The 23,025-nt window shown below is 39.1% G+C and overlaps 1 protein-coding gene across 1 annotated transcript in view; it reads left to right on the top strand.

The window, feature by feature from the left end:
* Window positions 1-5,749: 5,749 nt before the first annotated feature.
* Window positions 5,750-23,025, top strand: part of LOC150091218 (protein RD3-like) — a 35,227-nt gene continuing 17,951 nt past the window's right edge. The window contains exons 1-2 of the mRNA XM_090382865.1: window positions 5,750-6,011; window positions 22,390-22,524. Coding sequence (XP_090238991.1) covers window positions 22,441-22,524 — 84 coding nt within the window. The 5' untranslated portion in view covers window positions 5,750-6,011; window positions 22,390-22,440. The remainder of the gene's footprint in view (window positions 6,012-22,389; window positions 22,525-23,025) is intronic.

The raw sequence follows: 23,025 nt of genomic DNA, 5'->3' as shown, positions 1-23,025 counted from the left end.
TATATATTATCGCAGATTAGTAAGAATTTTTCACAGATTAGTAAGAATCAGTGGCGTAGCTACCATGTAGGCAGGCAAGGCAATTTCCTCCGGGCCCGGCGTCTTTGGCTGTCTCCTCTTTTTGTAATTTTCATTAATTAAGTAGTGGTCCGAACATGTTCTTTGCCCGAAAAAGGGTAGCTATGCTACTGGTAAGAATTCCTACTAATATGTGGCAATGCACATAATTGACTATTAAAAATAAAATGTTATTAACGAGTGTTCCATTTGTAAAATTCCAAATTCAACCTGTCCCCTAAATTAAAACACATAACAGACAAGAATTATAAACAGCACTTAAAGAATTATAGAACCGAATAATATATATATATTAGGGCCACCCATCCATAAAAAGAGGTAACTGTCTGAATAGTCAGGCTATAATGGAATACTCCATACAGGTTTGGACACCTGTATGGAGTATTCCATACAGGTTTGGACACCATTTTAGGAAGGATATAGATCTTTTAGAAAGGGTGCACAAACGAATAACAAAAATTAGTTGGAAGCACAATAGAATATTCTTATCAAGGTAGACTGAAGTTCTATAAATTACAGTATCTGGAAACTAGGGATATGGGACGACCCAAATGAAGCTTTAAAGGCTATAAATAAACTGAATAAACTTCCACCTAGCATTGTGAAGTTGAGTAGTTCGAATAAATTTAAGGAAGATTTGGAGAAATTATTGGAAGCATGGGCAAATATGTTTTATTTGTTTTGTCTGGAACTCATTAAGCCTTGCATAAAAGTAGTAATACTAAGAGATTAAATATGAGAAGGTTTTGGCTGGAGGTTGAAAAGGTTGTTATTGTTAGAAGATAATGAAAAGAGTCGGTCAGCTGAATATGGCTTCATTGAGGACAGATCTTCTATATGTAGTATTGTGCATTTGTCATAAATGATTATATAAGTGATTAAATAGATAGAAACTGTACTATCGAACTTAAAACTTTTGCTTTTGCTGGTGCCTGGTGAAATACTTGGAAGCAGGCTCTCATTTCACTATGGGGTGGTTGACCAGGCAGGTTAAGAAGAGCCTTGGCTATTGATTAACAGTCTAAAGTGACTGTGGATTGGACAGAAGTGGAGACTTGCAATTCCCGGCCCTCAAGTTGAAATTTTATCTCAAGTTTCTGTGTTGCATTCTGTTTTTGTGCTATATTTTTGGACTCGTGCAGCGAGCACCATGTTAGTACAGTTGAATTTCATTGAATCTAACTATTTATATTGTGAGTTTAAAGTTTAATCTATTAAATTATTAATATTGTTGATAATATTGAGTTCATTAACATTGTTTTTGAAGTATAATTATAATGAGTTTAGTGCCCTATTTCAGGTCCATAGCTACGCACTCAAGAAGAAAGGGTGCATATGGCAGACATGGAGGTTGATGATGCAGATAGGAAGCTAGTGGTGTACACGACGCCTCCAAATATGAAATCTCTTTCTGTAAGAGTATAAAGATTAAAGCAGACAGAAGAAGGAGAAGAAGCAAGTTTATCTTGCTTCTTCTCCTTCAAGAAGAGGATGAAGAGAGCAAGATGAATATAGAGTGGCACAGCATGGACAGAACTGTCACGCTGCCGTGGTGATCTGCAATTCAAAACTCTCAGTTCCACAAATGCAAGGTCTTACGTTCTCGCATGGTGTATATATTGAAATTGTGGGTCAAATCGGTAGCGTGTATGTTGTAAGTATATACTATCAATTTAGAGAAGAGCCACAGTATCTGCGGTACATTGATAAACTCTGCTAAGTATTGAAAGGGGGAAGGATTATAATTGGAATTGACACCAACGCAAACTCTGTATTGTGGAGCAGTAACAACAGATGCCAGGGGACAGCAATTCGAAGAATGCACCTTGGCTAATACGCTTGAAATTGTTAATACACCCAAACAGTTAAGCACTTTTCTGCAGTGCTTGGAGAGTCCAACATTGGCGTGCCATTGTGTTCGTCGTAAAAAGCTGATAAAATAAAGAATTGAAATATTGGTCTACGAGCGACCATCATGTGACTGGATACAGTTTAGTTAAATGAAATGAAACAGAGTATTGTGAGACTGCAGATAGACTTGTTAGGGGCTTGTTAGACAGTAATAAATTTAATAGTATTATTCGTAGTAGTCTGACAGATGAGTTTTTGCAGAGATGGTGCAGTGGTTTGGCTGAGGGCAGAGTACAGTTGCTTATTCTCTTGCTTAAACCGGCCTCAAGCGGTTCAATGTTAAGAAGGAAGAAAATTAATAAGTCCGTGCCGTGGAGGCACAGTGGATTAAACAGAATGAGAAGAAGGTTTCAGCGAGAAGGAATGCGTACGAGCCATAAAGAATGGGTATGAGGGGGTAGAATCTCAAAGAAGGCAGTACCAAGGGTTAAAATTGAGGTATAGAAAAGAGATTAGAAGAAGCAAGAGGCAATCATGGAATGATTTTGGGTCGAGAGACGATTAGTCGCGACCCATGACGACTGCCATATAAAATAGTCAGGGACAAGTTGAAAATAGATTCTATTAACTTTTACATTTATTCTGGTTCCGACGAAACCTTAACTTGGGAGAGCTCAGTATCTGCAATTTTGGACCGGTCGTTAAAGATGAAGTAAGTGAAGAAACTTTAAAGCAACAGAAAATTAGGCATGGAAATTTGGCATGGGAGTGAATCATAGAAAACGAATTTCAAATAAATGAAATGAAGGATGCTTTGAAATTGACTAAGAATAAGAAGGTTCCAGGAATGGATGAGATATATGTTGAAGTTGTTAAGATTTTTGCTGAGGTTTTGCTGGATATCCTGTTAATCATTTGCAATACATGGGAGTTGCTTTCCCCTTTGTTGGAGGCAGGCCATAATAAGGATCTTAGTGATCCTTATTACGGATGTACTGTACCTTCTTTTAGGTATATCCGTAATTTGTGCTAGACAGAACCACAGTGGGCTCGAAGTATCATCGGTGACTAAGGACATATTGGTCCATGTATATTGTCTATAAATTGCGTGTGTTCTGATGTCGATTTTCTGTTTGCTGGACGAAAAACCCGAGTTTCCGGAGGAAAAAATCATGATATCCCCGCTTGAGACCGATTAACTCAGCCACGTTGTGAAAAAGCACCATAAAAATTCCTCTCGTAATCGACGGCACTCAAACTCAGGTCATTTCCATCCGGTGTAAGGAAGACTGCGATTCTACTAACCGTGCTACTTACGAGGGCCGACGTCAATGATCATTTGTGCTTTGCATCCTTTGCTTGCATTCCTTTCATTCCAATTGTTCTTTCTGGTGCAAAAGTATAGTACCACTTTCTCCTTTGCTGCTGCATTTCTCCTTCACTGCTCCCTACAGCTTCTCTTCCCCTTGCTAATCTAGATACACCCTTCTCATCCAGGTGTGATTTAAGTGCAAACCTTGGCACAATCCAAACTCAGGTCTCTCCCGAGTCGGATCTGCTGACGACGAACTGTCTCTTGTTGGATTTATATGCTGTCACGCCATACCCTTCTGGGGAAAGGATTGATACCTGCCATATGGGTTTCATATGGTGCTCCCAAACCACATTCTAACCCACCTTTCTTCGCTATTTCCTTACTCACTCCTTCCGAAATTTTAATATTTTTGGTCTCTGTCAGAAAGGTCAGGCGATCCTGGCACAAGCCAGCCAGAGTATAATGGGCAGCCTGGTTCATCGCCCAGTGGTAGTGGCAGGCAACGCAAGGTCCCACTGAGGGTCCTGCGACCAAGTAGCAAGAGACACAACAGAACATAACACTACTCTGATACAAACCAAATTATTCAGAGGTTTGTTTTTTTGGTTTATACCAAATTATTATATTGATTACATGTACCCATGAGGAACTCCCCGACTTACGGATTATTGGACTTTACGTAAGTTTTTGCCTGCCGGTGTAAAGTTAAAAAATTCGTGGAAACGTATTTCGCATCCCGTAGGAATAAATGGAGGTATAGTGAAAATCGTAATGTGAATTAATAACAGTTTTTTTTTTTGTAATTCGTTCCAAGTCCTTGGAAGTTGAAAATTTCGCTATATTACTAGGTTCCCGTTATAAGAATCAATTTTGAACGCCTTTGTGATATTTTTCTAAAGCACGTTTCTGGAGGTCACGACTAAAAAACATTAAAAACAATTTGCACTTTCCGATTTATTGGGCTTTTCTGTTAGTGCATCTAATTTACCACGGGGGCTCACATCTTGTGAGTATGGGCTTGGCACACCCAGGGTTCTGAGTTGGATATCATCATTCTTCTCTTTCTTGGTGATTCCCTTCTACTTCAGACTCTCTCTCTCTCTCTGGGAAATTCAGAAATTGGTTTTTTTTTTGTTTTTTTTTGGCTAGTGCAACATAAGCCTCAGGCTTCCTTACACCATATGGCTAATAATAATTATAATAATTATTATTATTATAAAAGGGTAGTAAACTTGATCTTGCATTTGCGATAATACCGATAACTGCAATTGTGTGGGTTTTTACGCCTTATGATGAAATGTGTTCATCATAATCCATAGGAACCATTTTATAAAGTTCAGGCCAATCCATACGAACTTTTATAAAGTTCGTATGGATTGGCCTGCCCGTTCGGCCGTTCTAAATCCCACTGAACACATACGGGACGCTCTGGGCAAACGCCTAGCGGCACGTCCATACCCACCAGAAAATGTTCGCCGGCTGAAGATGGAACGGACGATGTTACCATAAGAACCTATCAAAAACTTTGTTCTAAGTATGGACAGGCGGTGCACAGCCTGCATCGACATTAGGGGTGGCCATATCTCCTACTGAGGAACACCTCTTCCCTTTGTTCCATCTTTGGCAGTGATACATCTGTATCATGGTAGCCAGTGCTATGTTGCCATTTTTGAATAAAGTTGTTGTGTTGGTGTTGTTTCCTTCATCATTTCTGTACCTCATGAGGTTCCTTTGGCATGATTTTCCCATATCGAAGCCACTCCTATGAGAAGCAACGGATGAAAACCTGACTGATCCTTAGGTTTTGCACACCAGTGTAGTTACTCGCCGTTTTTTTTTTTTTTTTTCTGAGAACACTTTACAAGCTAACAGTCAGCATACCAAAATTATTTTCAAAGATAGCAATCAGAATGAAAATCGAAGTAACTATAGTTTTTTTCTTAGAAGAACATACATTTTCTGTTCTTTTCACAGTTGAAAGGAAACGAATCATGTGTGAGTCTATATTCCTAGCCTCGATTTCCAGAATTTAGAGGAAGTCGTCGATGAAGGGATTTTCAATAGTTTGAAAAATCCCTTTTAATAGTTTTAAAAATTCCTACAGACAATGTCACTTCTTAAATAAACTGCTAATTGATCCAAATGTTCGGCCATATATTACTCAGTTTTTTCTTTTTTCTTTTTTTTTTTTTTTTTTGTTAATTGATATTTTGAGAAGCGTGCTTTAAGGTTAGTTTAAACGGCTAAACTTGTAGCGTCTGAGAATAGATGCTGATTAGTCCCTACATAAAAGAAATAACCGAGCAAATAAGACAAAACAATGCACTTGGTATACGGATCGGGACAGAAAAACTCTTAAGTAATGGTTAATGCTACCAAAACCACTTGTAGTTTCTCCGGTCGGCATCCTTCTTAGAACATGCTGCACCCAATCGATACGAAGACGTTTGGCATATAACAGCAAGTATCTTTAGAGACGTTCCTTCAGCTTTGTGCCATGCGCTATGAACGACCTTTCGGAACCTGCACACGAATGCTGGGGCTGTTGGGTTAAACGAACGCTTGGTTGGAACATGAAAAGTAATCTAAATATCAATAAAAAATTATACTTTGGCGTAGTAATTACCAATTTTGAAGTTTTTTTACTTCAAGTTTTATAATCATTGTGAAGACATTGAAGGTGGCTCTCGGATCCACATCCCATCTATTTATAGTTCGCTTTATTGAAAGAGTCTGCTAGAAGCAGTGTGTAAAAACAGACCTATAAGTAAGTATCTGCTTTCAGTATTATTCCTAATAAAAATATTGGCAAGTATAATTTTAACCTTTAAACGTTAGCTTCGCATCCTCTTTTAATTTATTTTATTTTTTTACTTACATATTACAATTCGTATGATTACAAATGATTTTGCTGAATCATTTGTAATCATACAAATGATTTTGCAGAATATGACCATTGATAGATTTCTCTCTATTTTTGTCAGTGGTGCCTACCACTTTAAATGAACTTATTACTCAAATTTGAAATTATCATGTTAACAACCAAAACGGTAATATTTAGTGAAGAAAAACAAAGATTAAATGCATTTTTTAATCAAAAGTTTGTGTAGCACATGTGGCCAATTGTATTATCCTATGGTGTAGTAATACGAAAAGAATTCTCTCGCTTTTTTCCCCCCAATAGTAAAAAGTGGGGGGGATGAGAATTTTGCATTAAAAAAGTCGTTGCAGTAAGATCCAACGCGTGATGTCACTCTTCTGCAGTGTTGTCCAACCTATGGTGTACTTCTTCACATTGAGGGACTTGCGATCCTGTAGGCAGACTTCAAATTTTATGTACCCCCCCTTCAAGTTTAAAACTAGTCTGTCAGAAAATATTGATCTTTGAAATATCCGTTGTAATAATATTCGATTTTTCTATGCTGCTTTCTTATGTTATAATAGGAATTCATTTTCGTATTTAATTATTAAATGTAAGAAGGAAAAAAAAAAGCTGTAAATACGAACATGGATAAAAAAATTAAATTTTATTTCGAAAAATGCATTGTAGTAATTTAATGGTCTTGCGGTCCGCAGACCCTCTTGCCACGACAAGAGGGTCTGGTAACCTTCAGCATTTTGTCTGCTTTTGGCCCTAGCACAAAAAAAAAAAAAAAAAAAAAAAAAAGAAAATTGCGCTACTACTTGCAGCCATTATGCACCAGTTCACATTGATACTGGTAGACCTAAGGTAATTACGAACGGACTCGTTATTAAAATGAATTTACTAAACGAAGCAGCGTTCTGGTCCAGTTCTCACGCTGAATAAGGTACTATTTGTGTTGGGAAAACAGTGCTTATTGAGGGCAAGTCTCTGCATTAGAGGGGGTCAACCCACAATTACATCACAGAACCCCAGCAGTGGTTTCTCCCTAGTCAGTGCCATTTTTAAGATCCCAGTATAGTGAGGCCCGCGGTTTTCTTTGGTGATAATAAAAAAATAATTACATATTTAGCCCTCTCACAGACTTTGTGTACAGACTCTGAAAAGTCTGCACACAAAAAAAAAAAAAAAAAAAATTCTCAGTGTTTGTTTTATTTTTGAAGGAAAATTTTTGCAAAACAGAAATTTAATTCGCTTGCTAATTTTATCATACAATGGTTTTATCATTTAACTTGTCACATATATCATCAGACAGAATGTAACCGTGATAACTTTTCGGCACATCGCGAGTTGGAAACTGCACAATTTCACAAAATATATGGTCAATACTTTCAATCTGGTCTTTAGCAACTGAGAGATTGATCAACCTCATTTTTCAGAATATATTGAGAAGATTACCTGAAAAATGGTGGTGCCACTGATTCACTCTCTTTATTTTAAACCGAGAATGGTAAACGCTTGACATACATGAGTTAGCAACGAGCCTCGGTACAAAATGAATCGACTTCTCATTATCATGAGAAGTCGATTCATTTCGTACCGAAGCAAGTCACAATGAGTTACTCCTTCAACTAAATAGCACTGCTTCTTGAGGAGGAAGTACTGTTATGTTGCTTTTTATTTGTAATTTGTGATTTTAGGACCCTGCATTTTGCATCAGACTCACAGAAATCCTAAATTAAATTATCAACGGGGAGTAGCACATTGGATACCACTAAAGATGAAAAGAATTGGGGATTATAACACTTGAAGTTTTCTCAATTATAACCTAAAGTCGCAACGACACCTTATTGAGGTGATGTATTTCATATTCTACCCTTGCAGAATTCCTCGTATATAGGATGTAGAGTGGAGATAAACAGGTAATTATCTCAATATGCAAATCCCTATTAGAATTGAAGGTCAGTCGTTGGCTTCTCTCTCTTTCATTCCGTATACATTTCGCCCAAAATTCGTGATACCGACTGCTTACGTAAGCAGTGCGTTTCTTAAAGCAATGGTGCGTTGATGAGAAGGGCGCAATTGTAGCGTGAATACGTTGAGGAATCGCTAGAGAATGAGCTTGACCCGCCCATTGAAATTCTCTTCATTATAATCAATGGTCAGGCCGCCTAATGTATAATAATTTGTACAATTATAATATAAGGTATACAGGAGTGGATCCAGCCTTCATATTTGGGGATGGGTAGCATATGAAAACATGGGGATCTAGTCTTGGGGGTGGGGGTTGTAACGGCATATGAAAATTGTTCTATTCACAGATAATGCGAAAGCATAAAATGCACGATTTCCTTTTGGAATAATCTTGGATGGGGCGGGGGATAATTATTGTACAAACAACAACTCTTCACGCGAGAGTTTTACATTGCGGATGTTATAACCTTTTGTATCGCATTTAAAATGAGGATAAAGATTATCAGTATCATAATTAAATAGTTGTAAAGTTTTATTTGTTAAATATAATTAAGAAATGACATTACGTGGTAAATTTCTATGAAATTTTTCTCCATAAATTACTACGTGAGTTTTTTAAAAGTTAGTTTATTTAGCCTCATTGACTAAATATACTGACTGTACTATACAATCGAGTAACGTTTCGGGAATCTTGCCGAAATCCTCCATCTTGATGATGGGTTCCGGCAAGATTCCCGAAACGTTATTTAACTGTATAGTACATTTAGTCAATAAAGCAAAATAAACAAGCATAAAAACCCCACGTGGTATAAGAGTGTTTATTTAGAGAGAAAAATTTCATGAGTCATTAAACTTTTGGCATCCAAGTTGATACTGTAACATGAATTACACGGATCATATAGGAAATAATAGGAAAGTACAGAAAATAATATACAGAATTACATATATGCATACTATATAATAGTCCTACTTCCACGAAAATGAACTGAAGGTCACTGCCACACAGTCTATAAAAAGCGGGATTAATGAAGTACAGAAAAAGAGAGTGAATGCAAATATTATATTTATATTAGAGATCAAGATCGAAATGAGATTCAGACATTATTTTTTATACATATATATGATTACTTTTGCTTAAAATTTAAAATAATTAAAATCAAAGTATCCTAATCCTTTCCATCACTCCTTTCTCCTAAAATAGACTGCATGTGACAGCGATCTTCAATTCATTATCGTGGTGGAATGACTACACTCTATTCAGTAATTCAGATTGAGCCAGTCCTTCTGCATAGTCTCTTTTCTGCGCCCAAATACTCTTAATTCTTCATTGAAATTAAGCCAATATGCTAGTTGACGACCCTTACCAAGTCGATAAGTATTTTCACGCTTACATTTTCACATTTGCAGTGAAAGAAACACATCTTGGGTTTCTTTAGTAAGGCGCTTGAATCAGTCCCTCATGAGAGGTTACTGTATAAGCTGGAGCATGTTGGGATTACTGGAAAGATACTAAAATGGATTGCAGGGCAGAAGGCAGAGGGTTGTGATTAATGAATATTCTTCAGCTTAGTCGTCAGAAGCGGGGTTCCCCAAGGATCGATTCTTGGACCACTGTGGTTTCTGATTTTCATAAACGACATTGACGAAGAGATAAAAGGTGTGATGTCAAAATTTGTAGACGACGCAAAGGTTGGGATAGTCGTTAATGAGGCAGTGCCAAGAAGCGCCCCTTCAGGATGACTTGAACAGGCTTCAAGAATGGTCAGATAAGTGGATTGTTGTTGTTGTTAGGAGCATTAGCAACTAAGACCATATTGCTCCGGGGATATGCGGTGGTCATTCCCTAACCTTTCCGCATCCTCCGTATTTGGTGGTCACGGGCTCGAACCCCGGTCTAATCAAGAAGCGTGTGCTACGCACTACTGCTCCTGCCCACCTGGCTACGGAGGCCCCCCCCCTCTCCAAATATAAACGGCTAAAACAATTCTGATGAACTCCTGCATTCACAGCCCCATGAATGATTCAACATACCACGAAACTCTGAGACTCAAGAGCTTCGCAGGAGTGGTTTGATGTTTTGGGGTCAGGTTGGGGTCCTTCGCCTTTGATCCCAGGGTATGTTGAATCATTCATGGGGCTGTGAGTACAAGAACTCATCAAAATCACTTTAGCCATTTATATTTGGAGAGCATCATTTTGAAGCCACTCTATGGACCAGATTGAGGCAATCTCTCTTTATTCTTTAAAAGATCAATACAACATAGAATCCATTTAGCCCTGCAGCTGTTTTATATTAATATACCATAACAATATAAACTATAGCAATTCATAATAACAGTCCATGGCTGCTTTCACTGCAGATAAGTGGCAATTATGTTTTAATGTAACAAAATGCAAGGTCTTACATTGGGAAATAGCAACTCAAAAATTAATTATACACTTGGCGGGATCGAATTAAAAACAGTAGAGGAGGAAATTTGACAGTTTCGAAACAGGCAGATATTTTCTGAGCAGTGTAAACAGGCGGCCAGGAAATCTCATGATGTCCTATCGATAATTTATCGAATAATATCCTCTAGGGATAGGGAAGTCATAATCCCACTGTGCAAGGCATTTGTAACACAGTATTTGGAACACTGTATCCAAATATGGAGACCTCATCTGAAAAAAGATATTGAGCTCCTTGAAAGAGTCCAAAGAAGGGCAACTCGCATGATAAGATCGGCAAAAGGCAACCGTACGAGGAATGACTTCGTTTATGTGGGCAGAGCTTGGCAACCAGGCACCCCAGAGGAGATCTGATTGAGGTTTATAAGGCTCTGAGAGGGCTTAGTAAATGAACGAAGGTGGAATTTTCACTGTTATAATTTCGGAACTAGGGCCATGAATTCAAATTACAGGGGAAAAGATTTAGACTAGGCCGTAGAAAGTTTTCTTTTAGCCAACGAGGTGTTGATTGCTGGAACCAGTTGCCTCCGTGGGTGGTTGAGACTGACAGTTTAAAGAAATCCAAAGGTCAACTGGAAAGTTACCTACGTGAGGAGGAAAGCGCATAATTTGTATTTTCTTATAAACTTTTTTTCTTTTTCTTTTTTTGGTCTGTGCAGCAAAAGTCTGTGGCTTCCTTGCACTATATGGCTAGTATTATATCTGTAATATAGTTTTTTTTTTCTTTAAGTTTTATTCTAGCAGAACAGTATACAGTACATTTCAGGTGCTTTAGACTTCTATTTCGTAAATTAACTGAATTTGTATGTTTTATTTGCTTATTAGGAGTGAAAAGTACATAACTAATCATATTGTTAACAATTACTTACTCGTTAATTAACTTTATTCTTCTTCTTCCAGTCACATAGCTCCCTGAGGAGCTGTTGTGGCCACCAACAAATTCCTCCAACTGCATCGATCATGTGCTATACGAGCGGCACCGCAAAATATCACGCCCAAAAGTTCACTGATCCCATCCTTCCACCTAGTTGCAGATCTTCCTCTGCACCTCGATTTTTCCTTACATTATATCCTTCAACAGAAAGTTTTCCCTCCTTACTATGTGTCCAAAAATTTTAAGTTTTCTTCTGTTGAGGCTATGAAGAAGAATTTTAGGCCGGCCAACTTTATCGATACCCACTCATTTAGAAATACGCAGAAAGTAAAAATAGAAGGTAAGAAATACGCAGTATTCTCCTGTAACACCACATTTCAAATGCCTCAATTTTTTTCCTGTCAACTCTCTTCAGATTTCATCCTAGATTTCCTTCAGATTCCATCCTTGTTAACTGTTTATTAACTTATTAACAATTAATTATTTGTTAATTACCTTGTTAACAATTAATTAATTGACTGATAATATAAAAAAGCAGTACACTTCCCAACATAGCAGCCATTCCACGTTTTATAATACCTTGTAATCAACGACGCTTGAAATGCGACATTTATTTCAGACTGTGGGATTTAATGGGTATATGATTTATTTAGTATGCTGTCAATGCTTTCGTAATGCAGTTTAATATTCTTCCTCGATTTTATGTTATTTATGCTATTCTTCCTCAATGTTATTATATTTTTTTAAAATTTAAATAACAATTTAAGCATAACATTTATTTAACATTTTTGTTGTGATTAAATATAATAAGAAAATAGTAATCATTTAAAATTATGTATTTTGTAAACTATGGCCGTGAAGGATAACCCCGAAAAACCCGAGTTTTCTGGAGAGAGAGAAAAAAAAATTGTTGACAACGCCTGAGCTCGACTAACTCGGCTACAGAGTAAAAAAAAAACTCACAAATGTTCCTCGCGTCGTTGATTCGAAGCCGAGCTAGGATCCCTTCCTCCGGCTAGTTATTTAGGGTTTTTCAGCCCACACAACGTGCAAATCGGCCTGGGAATACATACATCTTCTAGATATAGTGCACTGGTCCGATAAGATCTGTGATGCCATAAAATCAACAACAATTAATACATACTTACACACCTACATACATACACTTGCCGGCCTTGACCTTTTGCTTTTTCAGGTGCTACAGCGGCATATAGGAGAAACCCTGGCCAGACTTAGTGCCTTCACACTTCCATTTGTTCGGCCTTCTGAAAAAACACCTTTCAGGAAAGCATCTGTGGTGAAATGCTTTCCTGAAATGCTCACCTTTCAGGAAAGCATTTCACCACAGATGAGAAAGTCCATCAGGCGGTACGATGTTGGTTACTGCGTATGGGTACGGACATCTTCAGTACTGGTATTGATAAACTGATCCATTGTTGGGAAAAGTGCATCAATAAAACTGGAGACTTTGTGAAGAAGTAGCGCATGTTCACTTATTAGTATTAGTAACGGCCGCATGGTGCAAGAAAGCCTATGGCTTATGCTGCACCAGCCAAAAAAAAAAAAAAAAATCCGAACAAAACAATGATAAAAACAAAAAAAAAAATAATAAATAAAATAAATAACTAAATAATAATAATTAATAAATAAAAAAATATATATATATATAAATAAAATAAAATATAAATAAAAAGGAAATTAAACCTATCATCCTATGCGCTTCCCTTACCCGAAAGTACTATCCAGATGACCTTTGAATTTCCCCAAACTGTCGGCCTCTACCACCCATGAAGGCAACTTATTCCAGTAATTTATAACTCGCTGGCTAAAATAAAACTTCCTGCAGTCCAATCTAAACATTTCCCCCCGTAACTTGAATTTATGTCCCCTAGTTCTAGCATCATTTATAATCTTGAAAATTTCGTCCTCATTCATTTTACTGATGCCTCTCAGAGCCTTAAACACCTCAATCAAATCTCCTCTAAGGTGTCTAGTTTCCAAACTCTGCAACCCACATATTCGAAGTCTTTCTTCATAAGGACGCCCTTTTGCCGATCTCACCAGGCGAGTTACCCTTCTTTGCACCCTTTCAAGAAGCTCGATGCCTTTCTTTAGGTGCGGTCTCCATACTTGAACACAGTATTCCAAGTGTGGTCTAACATAAACCTTATATAATGGGATTATCACGTCCCTATCTCTACTTGCAAAAGTTCGATAGATCATCGATAGGACACCATGGGCCTTCCTTGCAACCTGTTTACAATGCTCAGAGAATTTCATGTCTGACCGTATCGTAACACCCAAGTCCCTTTCCTCCAGTACTGGGTTTAGTTGAACTCCACCAAGTGAATAAGTTTTTTTGGGATTACTGTTTCCCAGGTGTAATACCTTACACTTTGTTGGATTAAAGCACAGCTGCCATTTTTCTCACCATTCTTGAAGTCTATCTAGTCTATCGAAGTCTATTTCTTGGTGTGTAATTTCAACTTCGCATTATTAAACATTATCGAGAGGAAAAATGTGTTACCTTACTTTCCGGAAACCCCTTGTATATCAATATATTGAAATTTTGTTTAATATGCAGTCTAAGTTGTACTAGCAGTACTGACTTAACTTCTCGGGCCTGTGTGCATCCTAACTGGCACGAATCTGTTATTTCCCAAACGTGGCTAGACTATTGGATTCAATGCCACTTTAAGACAACCGATTCGGTGTTTCTTGGTTCTTCATCGGTGGAACGGCAAGTAAGACCCCCAACAATACAGAACCTGACAACACTGGTGTGAATTTATATTTAGCATTAGCATAGGCACATGATGCAAGAAAGCAAGCTTATAGAGCCTCAGCCAAAAAACCAAAAAAAAAAAAAAAAACCCTTCTCATTTCATCCATCCACTCACTAGAAAATATTTGTCTAGTTTTGCTTTGAATCTATTTAAGCTATCAACGTCTACTACAACAGATCTAAGTTTGTCCCAGCAATCAACCACCGCTGGCTAAAGGCAGACTTCCGCACATCTATCCTGCAACTGTCTTTCCTCAATTTGAATTTATGCCATCTCAGGCGATCATTCTGAGCAAGAGGAAGAATCCCATCAGCATAGAGCATGCTCAATCCATTCAGGCTTCATACACCTCAATCAGACCACCTCGCAGGTTCCTAGCCTCCAGACACAGTAATTTGCAAAACTTAAGCCTTTCTTTGTAAGAGCAACCCTTTATTCCATTCTCTAATCTTGTTGCCCTTCTCTGTACTCTTTCCAACAGCTCCACATCCATCTTAAAATGAGGCCTCCAGACCTGTATATAGTACTCAAGGTGTAGCCTGACCATTGCCTTATACAAGGGAATAATCACCTCCTTATCCCTGCTAGAAAAATTCCTGTATATCATTGAGAAGACACCGCGAGCTACTCCTGGACCGTCTGCATTGCTCAGAAAACTTCATATCTGCCTGCACAATTACCTCCAGGTCCTTTTCATTCTCTACCCCCTGTCAGTGTAGTACCACACATTAATACGTTACTCTGGGGTTACTGCTTCCCATATGTAGTACTTTACATTTGTCAATGTTAAACTTCAGTTGCCACCTCTCAGCCCACCTGCTCAACTTTTCTAGATCCTGTCGCAGCAGCGTACTGTCATTAGTGTCATTAACAAACTTGCCGACCTTCGTATCGTCTGCAAACTTGGACATTAAGCCTGACATACCATCATCAATATCATTAATGAATACAGAAAACAACAATGGACCCAACACTGAACCCTGCGGGACTCCACTAATAACATTAGTCCACGAAGAGCAGTGTCCATTGATTACCACTCTCTGTCTTCTCCCACTCAACCATCCCTTTATCCATTGCAGAAATTTGCCTCCAAACATACACTGCTCCAATTTGTGCAGGAGTCTTCCATACGCAACAGTATCAAAAGCCTTTCTAAGATCCGAATATATGATATCAAAATTATTCTTTGCATCCAGTTCCTTTGTAACAACATCATAGTATCCAACCAAACTGGTCAGACAAAACTTCCCCTTAACAAACCCAAACTGTGTCCAAGCTATAACTGAAGTCTTGTCTAGATGATCATGCAATGGTTCTTTAACCAGTGCCTCGATTAATATTCCTGGAACAAAAGTTAAACTAACAGTTCTGTAATTATCTGTGTCTCCCTTCGATCCTCATTTGTGAATTGGGGTCACATTTGCATGGGGGTCACATCACCAGTCCATGGGTATCTCCCCTGAGTCCAAAGAAGCTCTCATAATTATGGCTAAAGATTTGCTTACTTCCTTTGCTGCCCCCTTTAATATAACTCTATGGAGTTATATTAAAGGAGGCAGCAAAGGAAGTAAGTATCCACCCCAGGTGCCTTTCTTATATTTATGTGCAACAGTTTCTCCTGCACTTTCCTCTCAGTTATTACAAGATCATCCAGCTTACTGCCAGAGTTTAATACACCTGTGGCATTCCCTTCCTGAATAACTCCTCATGTGTGAATGTAGATGCAATATATTCATTTAGTTTGTCAGCTCCGTAGTAAGGCCTAGTAAGACCTCCGTAGCCGAGTGGTCAGGAGCGCGAGTGCAGTAGCATACGCTCTTTGAGTTGATCGGGGTTCAAGCCCCTGACTGCTGGATACGGTCGATCTGCCAACCCGCACTGGACTAGCGTGGCAGATTATGGTCTATTTCCCTCAGCATGAATTGTCGAGGAGGCTTCAATCCTGCAGTGGGTTGATAATGGCTGCACTTTACTTACTTTTTTTTTTGTCAGCTCCCTGAGCAGGATCATCAACAGTTGAACCATCGATATCAAGTGAACCATCGATATCAAGTGGATCAATCTAATTGATCCCCTTCCTTCCAGAGTTTACACAAGTAAAGAACTCTTTGCTGTTTTTCTTTGCATCCTTTGCCAAAGATTTCCTGTAATCTGCCTTTGCCTGCCTAACCTCCCTTGTGGCTTCGTTTTAGACCAGCTTATATCTATCATAGGCTTCCGTGTCACATGTTAATTTATATGTATCCCACGCATTCCTTTTCACTGCCACATGTCTACTTAATTGATCTGACATCCATTTAGGCCTAAATCTTGAACAATATTTCTTAGTTGGTATGAAAAGCCTAGTAGCTTCCAAGATTAATTCTTTGAATGCTTCCCATTTTGAATTTGCTGTTGGTAACATCATCACCGTATAGAATTTAAACACTGATCCAGACCACCGTAGTCAACTTTACTAAAACAATAACCCTTCCCTTTACCTCTGATTGATGGTAGTTACCTCTTTGAGTAAATCCCACTTCAGCACACTGTGATCACTGCCACTTAGTGGTTCTTTTATCTGCAGATTCTTAATACATGAAGAATCACTACTGATAATGAGATCAAGAGTATTACTCCCTCTAGCTGCCTCCCGAACATGCTGATGTAGAAAACAATCATCCAATAAATCCACGAAAGCCTTGCTAGTGCGTGAGTGACTAACCCACAAATTACAGTCAATATCTGGGAAATTAAAATCCTCCATTATAAGACACTCTGATTTCCTGACCCACTCTATTTCTCTGTACAGTTGTTTGTTATACTCATCAGAGTCATTGGGCCTATACTCCTGTCTTAATTTTGCTTTCCCAGTGCTTATGTCACACCAAACTGACTCAACACTACACTGTTCAGCCATGTTGACCCACTGTACTTCCTTGGATTTTATGTGTTTCTTAACCAATAGCATAACCCCTTCTTCCTTCCTGTCCTGTCTATCCTTCCTGTACACATTGTACTCCCCAAATTCCAGTTCTGCATTCCTTTATATCTTTGTGACACCATGACTCTGTTCTCCCAACAATATCTGCCTTTGAAGTTTTGACCAACATCTCAAAATCATCAAATTTATTTAGCAAACTCCTAGCATTGGTGTACAAGCAAGTATACATGCACCTGTTCCTATTCTTAGCTACCGTGACACAGCTTATGTATTTACTTGTTCCATGATGACTCCCATCAATTCTTAAAATCCCCAGAAACTTGCTTTCCAGGCTGCTTCTCAATCCAATAGAAGCAGCGCAAGAATCACTTTCACCTTTGCCAGTGGCTACTGTTAATCTATTAGTCCTTGTATCCCCCCCCCCCAAATTTATGAAAGATGCCCGAAAGCGAGCAAGCGAGCGCTCAAACGTCGTAGGGAGTATATGATGAGAGCCCTGTCGATCAATTCGGCCCTGGAAAGATTGTGCAGGGCTCAATGGGTAGAATTTTTTTCAGCCTGGCCTGTACTTGTTAACAGGAGAGACTGCTTCTACAGGGATGGGATACACTTAAATAGAAAGGGTGCAAGAATGTTTGCTGATGCTATCGAGGCAGTGTTAGGAGGGTCGGTAAACTGCTAGACTGGGGGGATACAAGGACTAATAGATTAACAGTAGCCACTGTCAGAGGAGAAAGTGATTCTTGCACTGCTTCTATTGGAATGAGCAGCAGCCTGGAAAATAAGATGCAGGATATTTCAGAGACTGCTGGGAATCATTGGGGTATAAGTAAACACATGGGTTGTGTTAGGGTGGCTAAGAGGAAGAGCAGGTGCATGTATACTTGCGTGTACACCAATGCTAGGAGTTTAGTAAATAAATTTGATGAATTTGAGGTATTGCTCAAAACATCAAAGGCAGATATTGTTGGGATTTCAGAGACGTGGTGTCACACAGATATAAGGAATGCAGAACTGGAATTTGGGGAGTACAATGTCTACAGAAAGGATAGACAGGATAGGAAGGGAGGAGGGGTTATGCTTTTAGTTAAGAAACACATAAAATCCAAGGAAGTGAAGCCAGTCGACATCGCTGGACAGTGCAGTGTCGAGTCAGTTTGGTGTGACATAAGCATTGGGAGATCAAAATTGAGAGTAGGAGTGTGCTATAGGCCTAATGACTCTGTTGAGTATAATAAGAAACTGTACAGAGAAATAGAGTGGGCCAGTAAATCAGAGAGTCTTATTATGGGGGATTTTAATTTCCCAGATATTGAATGGAATTTGTGGGCTGGTCACTCACACACTAGCAAGGCTTTTGTGGATTTATTGGATGATTGTTTTCTACATCAGCATGTTCGGGGGGCAACTAGAGGGAGTAATACTCTTGATTTGATTATCAGTAGTGATTCTTCATGCATCAAGAATCTGCAGATAAATGAACCACTAGGTGGCAGTGATCACAGTGTGCTGAAGTGGGATTTACTCAAAGAGGTAACTACCATCAATCAGAGGTAAAGGGAAGGGTTATTGTTTTAGTAAAGTTGACTACGGTGGTCTGGATCAGTGTTTAAATTCTATACGGTGATGATGTTACCAACAGCAAATTCAAAATGGGAAGCATTCAAAGAATTAATCTTGGAAGCTACTAGGCTTTACATACCAACTAAGAAATATTGTTCAAGGTTTAGGCATAAATAGATGTCAGATGAACTAATGAGGCATATGGCAGAGAAGAAAAATGCATGGGATCATACAAATTAACACGTGACACAGAAGCCTATGATAGATACAAGTTGATCTGTAACCAAGTTACGAAGGAGGTTAGGCAGGCAAAGGCAGATTACGAGAAATCCTTGGCAAAGGATGCGAAGAAAAACAGCAAAGAGTTCTTAAATTATGTAAACTCTAGAAGGAAGGGGATGAATGAGATTGGTCCACTTGATATCAATGGTTCAACTGTTGATGATCCTGCTCAGGTAGCTAACAAACTAAATGAATATTTTGCATCGACATTCACACATGAGGAGTTATTCAGCGAGGGGAATGCCAGAGGTGTATTCAACTCTGGCAGTAAGCTAGAGAATCTTGTAATAACTGAGAGTAAAGTGGAGGAGAAATTGTTGAAGATAAACACAAGAAAGGCACCTGGGGTGGATGGAATCTATCCAGTTATACTAAAGGAGGCAGCAAAGGAAGTAAGCACACCCTTAGCCATAATTATGAGAGCTTCCTTGGACTCAGGGGAGGTACCCATGGACTGGAGATGTGCAAATGTGACCCCATTTCACAAAGGAGGATCAAAGGCTGACACAAGTAATTATAGACCTGTGAGTTTAACTTCTGTTCCCGGAAAATTAATGGAAGCACTGGTTAAAGAAGCACTGCAGGATCATCTAGACAAGACTTCAGTTATAGCTCAGACACAGCATGGTTTTGTTAAGGGGAAGTCTTGCCTGACCAATTTGATTGGATACTATGATGCAGTCACAAAAGAACTGGATGCAGGGAATAACTTTGATATTATATACTTGGATCTTAGAAAGGCTTTTGATACTGTTGCACATGGAAGACTGCTGCACAAATGGGAGCAGTGTGGCATTGGAGGCAAATTGCTGCTATGGATAAAGGGGTGGTTGAGGGGGAGAAGACAGAGAGTGGTAATCAATGGACACTGCTCATCGTGGACTAATATTATTAGTGGAGTCCTTCAGGGTTCAGTATTGGGTCCTTTATTGTTTTCTGTATTTATAAATGATATTGATGATGGTATATCAAGCTTAATGTCCAAGTTTGCAGACGATACGAAGGTTGGCAGGGTTGTCAAGGACACTACTGACACTATGCTGCTGGAACAGGATCTGGAAAGGTTGAGCAGATGGGCTGAGAGGTGGCAAATGAAGTTTAACATTGACAAATGTAAAGTACTACATATGGGAAACAGCAACCCCAGAGCAATGTATCAACTCTGTGGTACTACACTGACAGTGGTAGAGAATGAAAGGGACCTGGGGGTGGTTGTGCAGGCAGATATGAAGTTCTCTGAGCAGTGCAGACGGGCTGCAAGAGTAGCTCATGGTGTATTGTCAATGATATATAGGAATTTTTCTAGCAGGGATAAGGAGGTGATTATTCCCTTGTATACGGCAATGGTCAGGCCACACCTAGAGTACTGTATACAGGCCTGGAGACCTCATTTCAAGAAGGATGTAAGCTGCTGGAACGAGTACAGAGAAGGGCAACAAGATTAGTGAATGGAACAAAGGGGGTCTCTTACGAAGAAAGGCTTAAGTTTTGCGAATTACAGTGTCTGGAGTCTAGGCAGCAGCGAGGTGATCTGATAGATGTGTACAAAGCCTTGAATGGTTTGAGCATGCTCAATGCTGATGGGATTCTTCCTCTTGCTCAGAATAATCACCTGAGAGGGCATAAATTCAAATTGAGGAAAGACAGATGTAGGATAGACGTGTGGAAATTTGCCTTTAGCCAGCGGGTGGTTGGTAGGTGGAACAGACTTCCATCCCTTGTCGTGGAAGTTGATAGCCTAAATAAGTTTAAGGCTCGGCTGGACAGGTATTTCGAACGAACAGAGGGGTGAAGTGGAAGTGGTTATTTTTTGTTTATTTATTTTACTTTAATTTTTTTGGCTGATGCTGCATAAGCTTGCTTTCTTGCATCAAATGCCTCTACTAATGCTAATGCTAATGATAAAAGGGCACACACATGTTGTTTGTCTCAGAATAAACTATGCACAAAATAGCGGAAAATAGTGCTGCATGTAGCTTTTCTGTTTCGCCTAACGTTTTTTTAAGAATAGCATGATTTTATTACACATATACATGGTGGGAACACTTTCAATAATTTATTGCACATGAAGTAAGAGAGATACCATTTATTGTTTATACCATGTGAAAGAGAAAATATGAAAGTTTTTCAGTTGTTCTGCCTATGCGTGTAGTTCCATCATTCACCGCCAGTTGGCGTTACCTGTCGTACCTTTATCACAAGCATAGCCTTGTTGAAAGATGGCGGCTTCCGGTCCCGAGAAGGTATTTTGTGTGCTACTGTTTTATAAGAACAAGTACGCAACAGACGTTTAAAGGAAATTTCGAAGTGCGTACGGTAAAGAGCCACCAACCAGGAAGGCTATTTACAAATGGTATAAGCAATTTGTAAACACGGGTTGCTTGTGTTCGGGAAAGAGCAGTGGCCGGCCTGGTGTTACTTTGATAATGTTGAACGAGTGAGAGAGACATTCACAAGGCGCCCCAATAAATCAGTGCGGAGAGCATTCCGTGAGCTGCAAATGCCAACAGTATGGAAGGTTCTTCTTTTCTATGAAGCCGTATAAATTGCATTTGGTACATATGTTAAAGGAAGACGACAAAGAGAAGCGTTTCCAGTTTTGTTGTGAACTGCAAGGACTGGCAGAAGAACACGATGACTTCTTTAATCGAGTAGTGTTTAGCGATGAAGCCACATTTCACACCAATGGGAAGGTCCACCGACACAATTGTCGAATCTGGGACACCCAGAAACCTGAAGAGATAATTCAATATGAGCGTGATTCGCTGAAGGTGAATGTTTTCTGCCCCTTGTAACGCCGAAAACTGTACGGACCTTCTTCTTTGCCGAGGGCACTGTAACTGTAACTCGATATTCTGCAGCAATGGTTGATGCCTCAAGTTCAGGAAGATAGTGTTGGAAGATAGCTTTATTTACCAGCAAGAAGGGGCCCCTCCCCACTTCCATAATGACGTTCAGGCCTACCTTAACACCAAGCTACACAAGCGCTGGATCAGACGAGCTGGAGAAAGGGACGAATGTTTCTTGAAATGGCCACTGAGATCACCGGACTTAACTCTGTGTGATTTTTTCTTGTGGGGCTACATAAAGGATGGTGTTTATGTACCACCTTTGCCACGTGACGTCCAGGAACTAAACCAGAGAATTGAAGAAGCTACCACCGCGGTCACAAGATGTGCTGGACATGTTATGTCAAGGGTTCGATTACCGTGTGGACATTTGCAGTGTCACACGTGGTTCTCACATTGAATCGTTGCGAAGTAAAAAAAATTTTGACATTTTCTCTTTCACAGTGTATGTATATGACACTGATATCTGTCCTAGTCTTTGTGTAATAAATCACTGAAAATGTTCCCATCATTTGTAAACACCCTGTATATATATGGGTAAGGAGATCGCGCCAATGTATTCATTATTTATTTATTGTTTAAGATGTTCTCTGGAATGGTATTTCCATTCTATGGCTAAGTCATATGAGAAGAAATGACTTCTAGAACTGGACCACAGAGCGGCAGAAGACCACGAAAAACAGAAGCAGAATTAATAACTGAATCTTTAATGGATGAGGTAAGTTACTTTTGTTTATTGTTTTTGTATTAATTACAGTTCTTTTCCCAAACAGTAAAGAAATGAATACTTAACTATCTATGGGATTAATGGATAATCCCATAGATAGTTAAGAGGCAAAATATATAGTTAACAATATGGCCTAAAAATGTAATGAGGCGGCGGCAAAATGGATACAGAATTACTGCGACCTTTTCATGTATTCTAGTTGGGGGGAGGGATGTTATCTTGTTTCCATATGGACTCTTAAAAGTCTTAACAATCCTCCGTCCTAACTACTATACATCAGCCGTCTGTTACTTCTTTGTATTTTGTCTGGGTTCGATTCCTCTCGAAGACTGGAGGAATTTCTAAAGTCCTCTTCAATCGAGACTAGGCAGCGGAAGTAGAACTTTTTCCCACGAGGTATATTCAAATTTCAAATGATTATGTTAGGGTCACCCATAAATGATTACATATACTCATATATGTATTTTGTCGGTACGTGACCGACACGTATTC

This window comes from Mastigoproctus giganteus, chromosome 1, assembly GCF_048544385.1.
Source record: "Mastigoproctus giganteus isolate SK-2022 chromosome 1, ASM4854438v1, whole genome shotgun sequence".
Taxonomy (NCBI): Eukaryota; Metazoa; Arthropoda; class Arachnida; order Uropygi; family Thelyphonidae; genus Mastigoproctus; species Mastigoproctus giganteus.
This window is presented reverse-complemented; position numbering and strand designations above follow the sequence as displayed.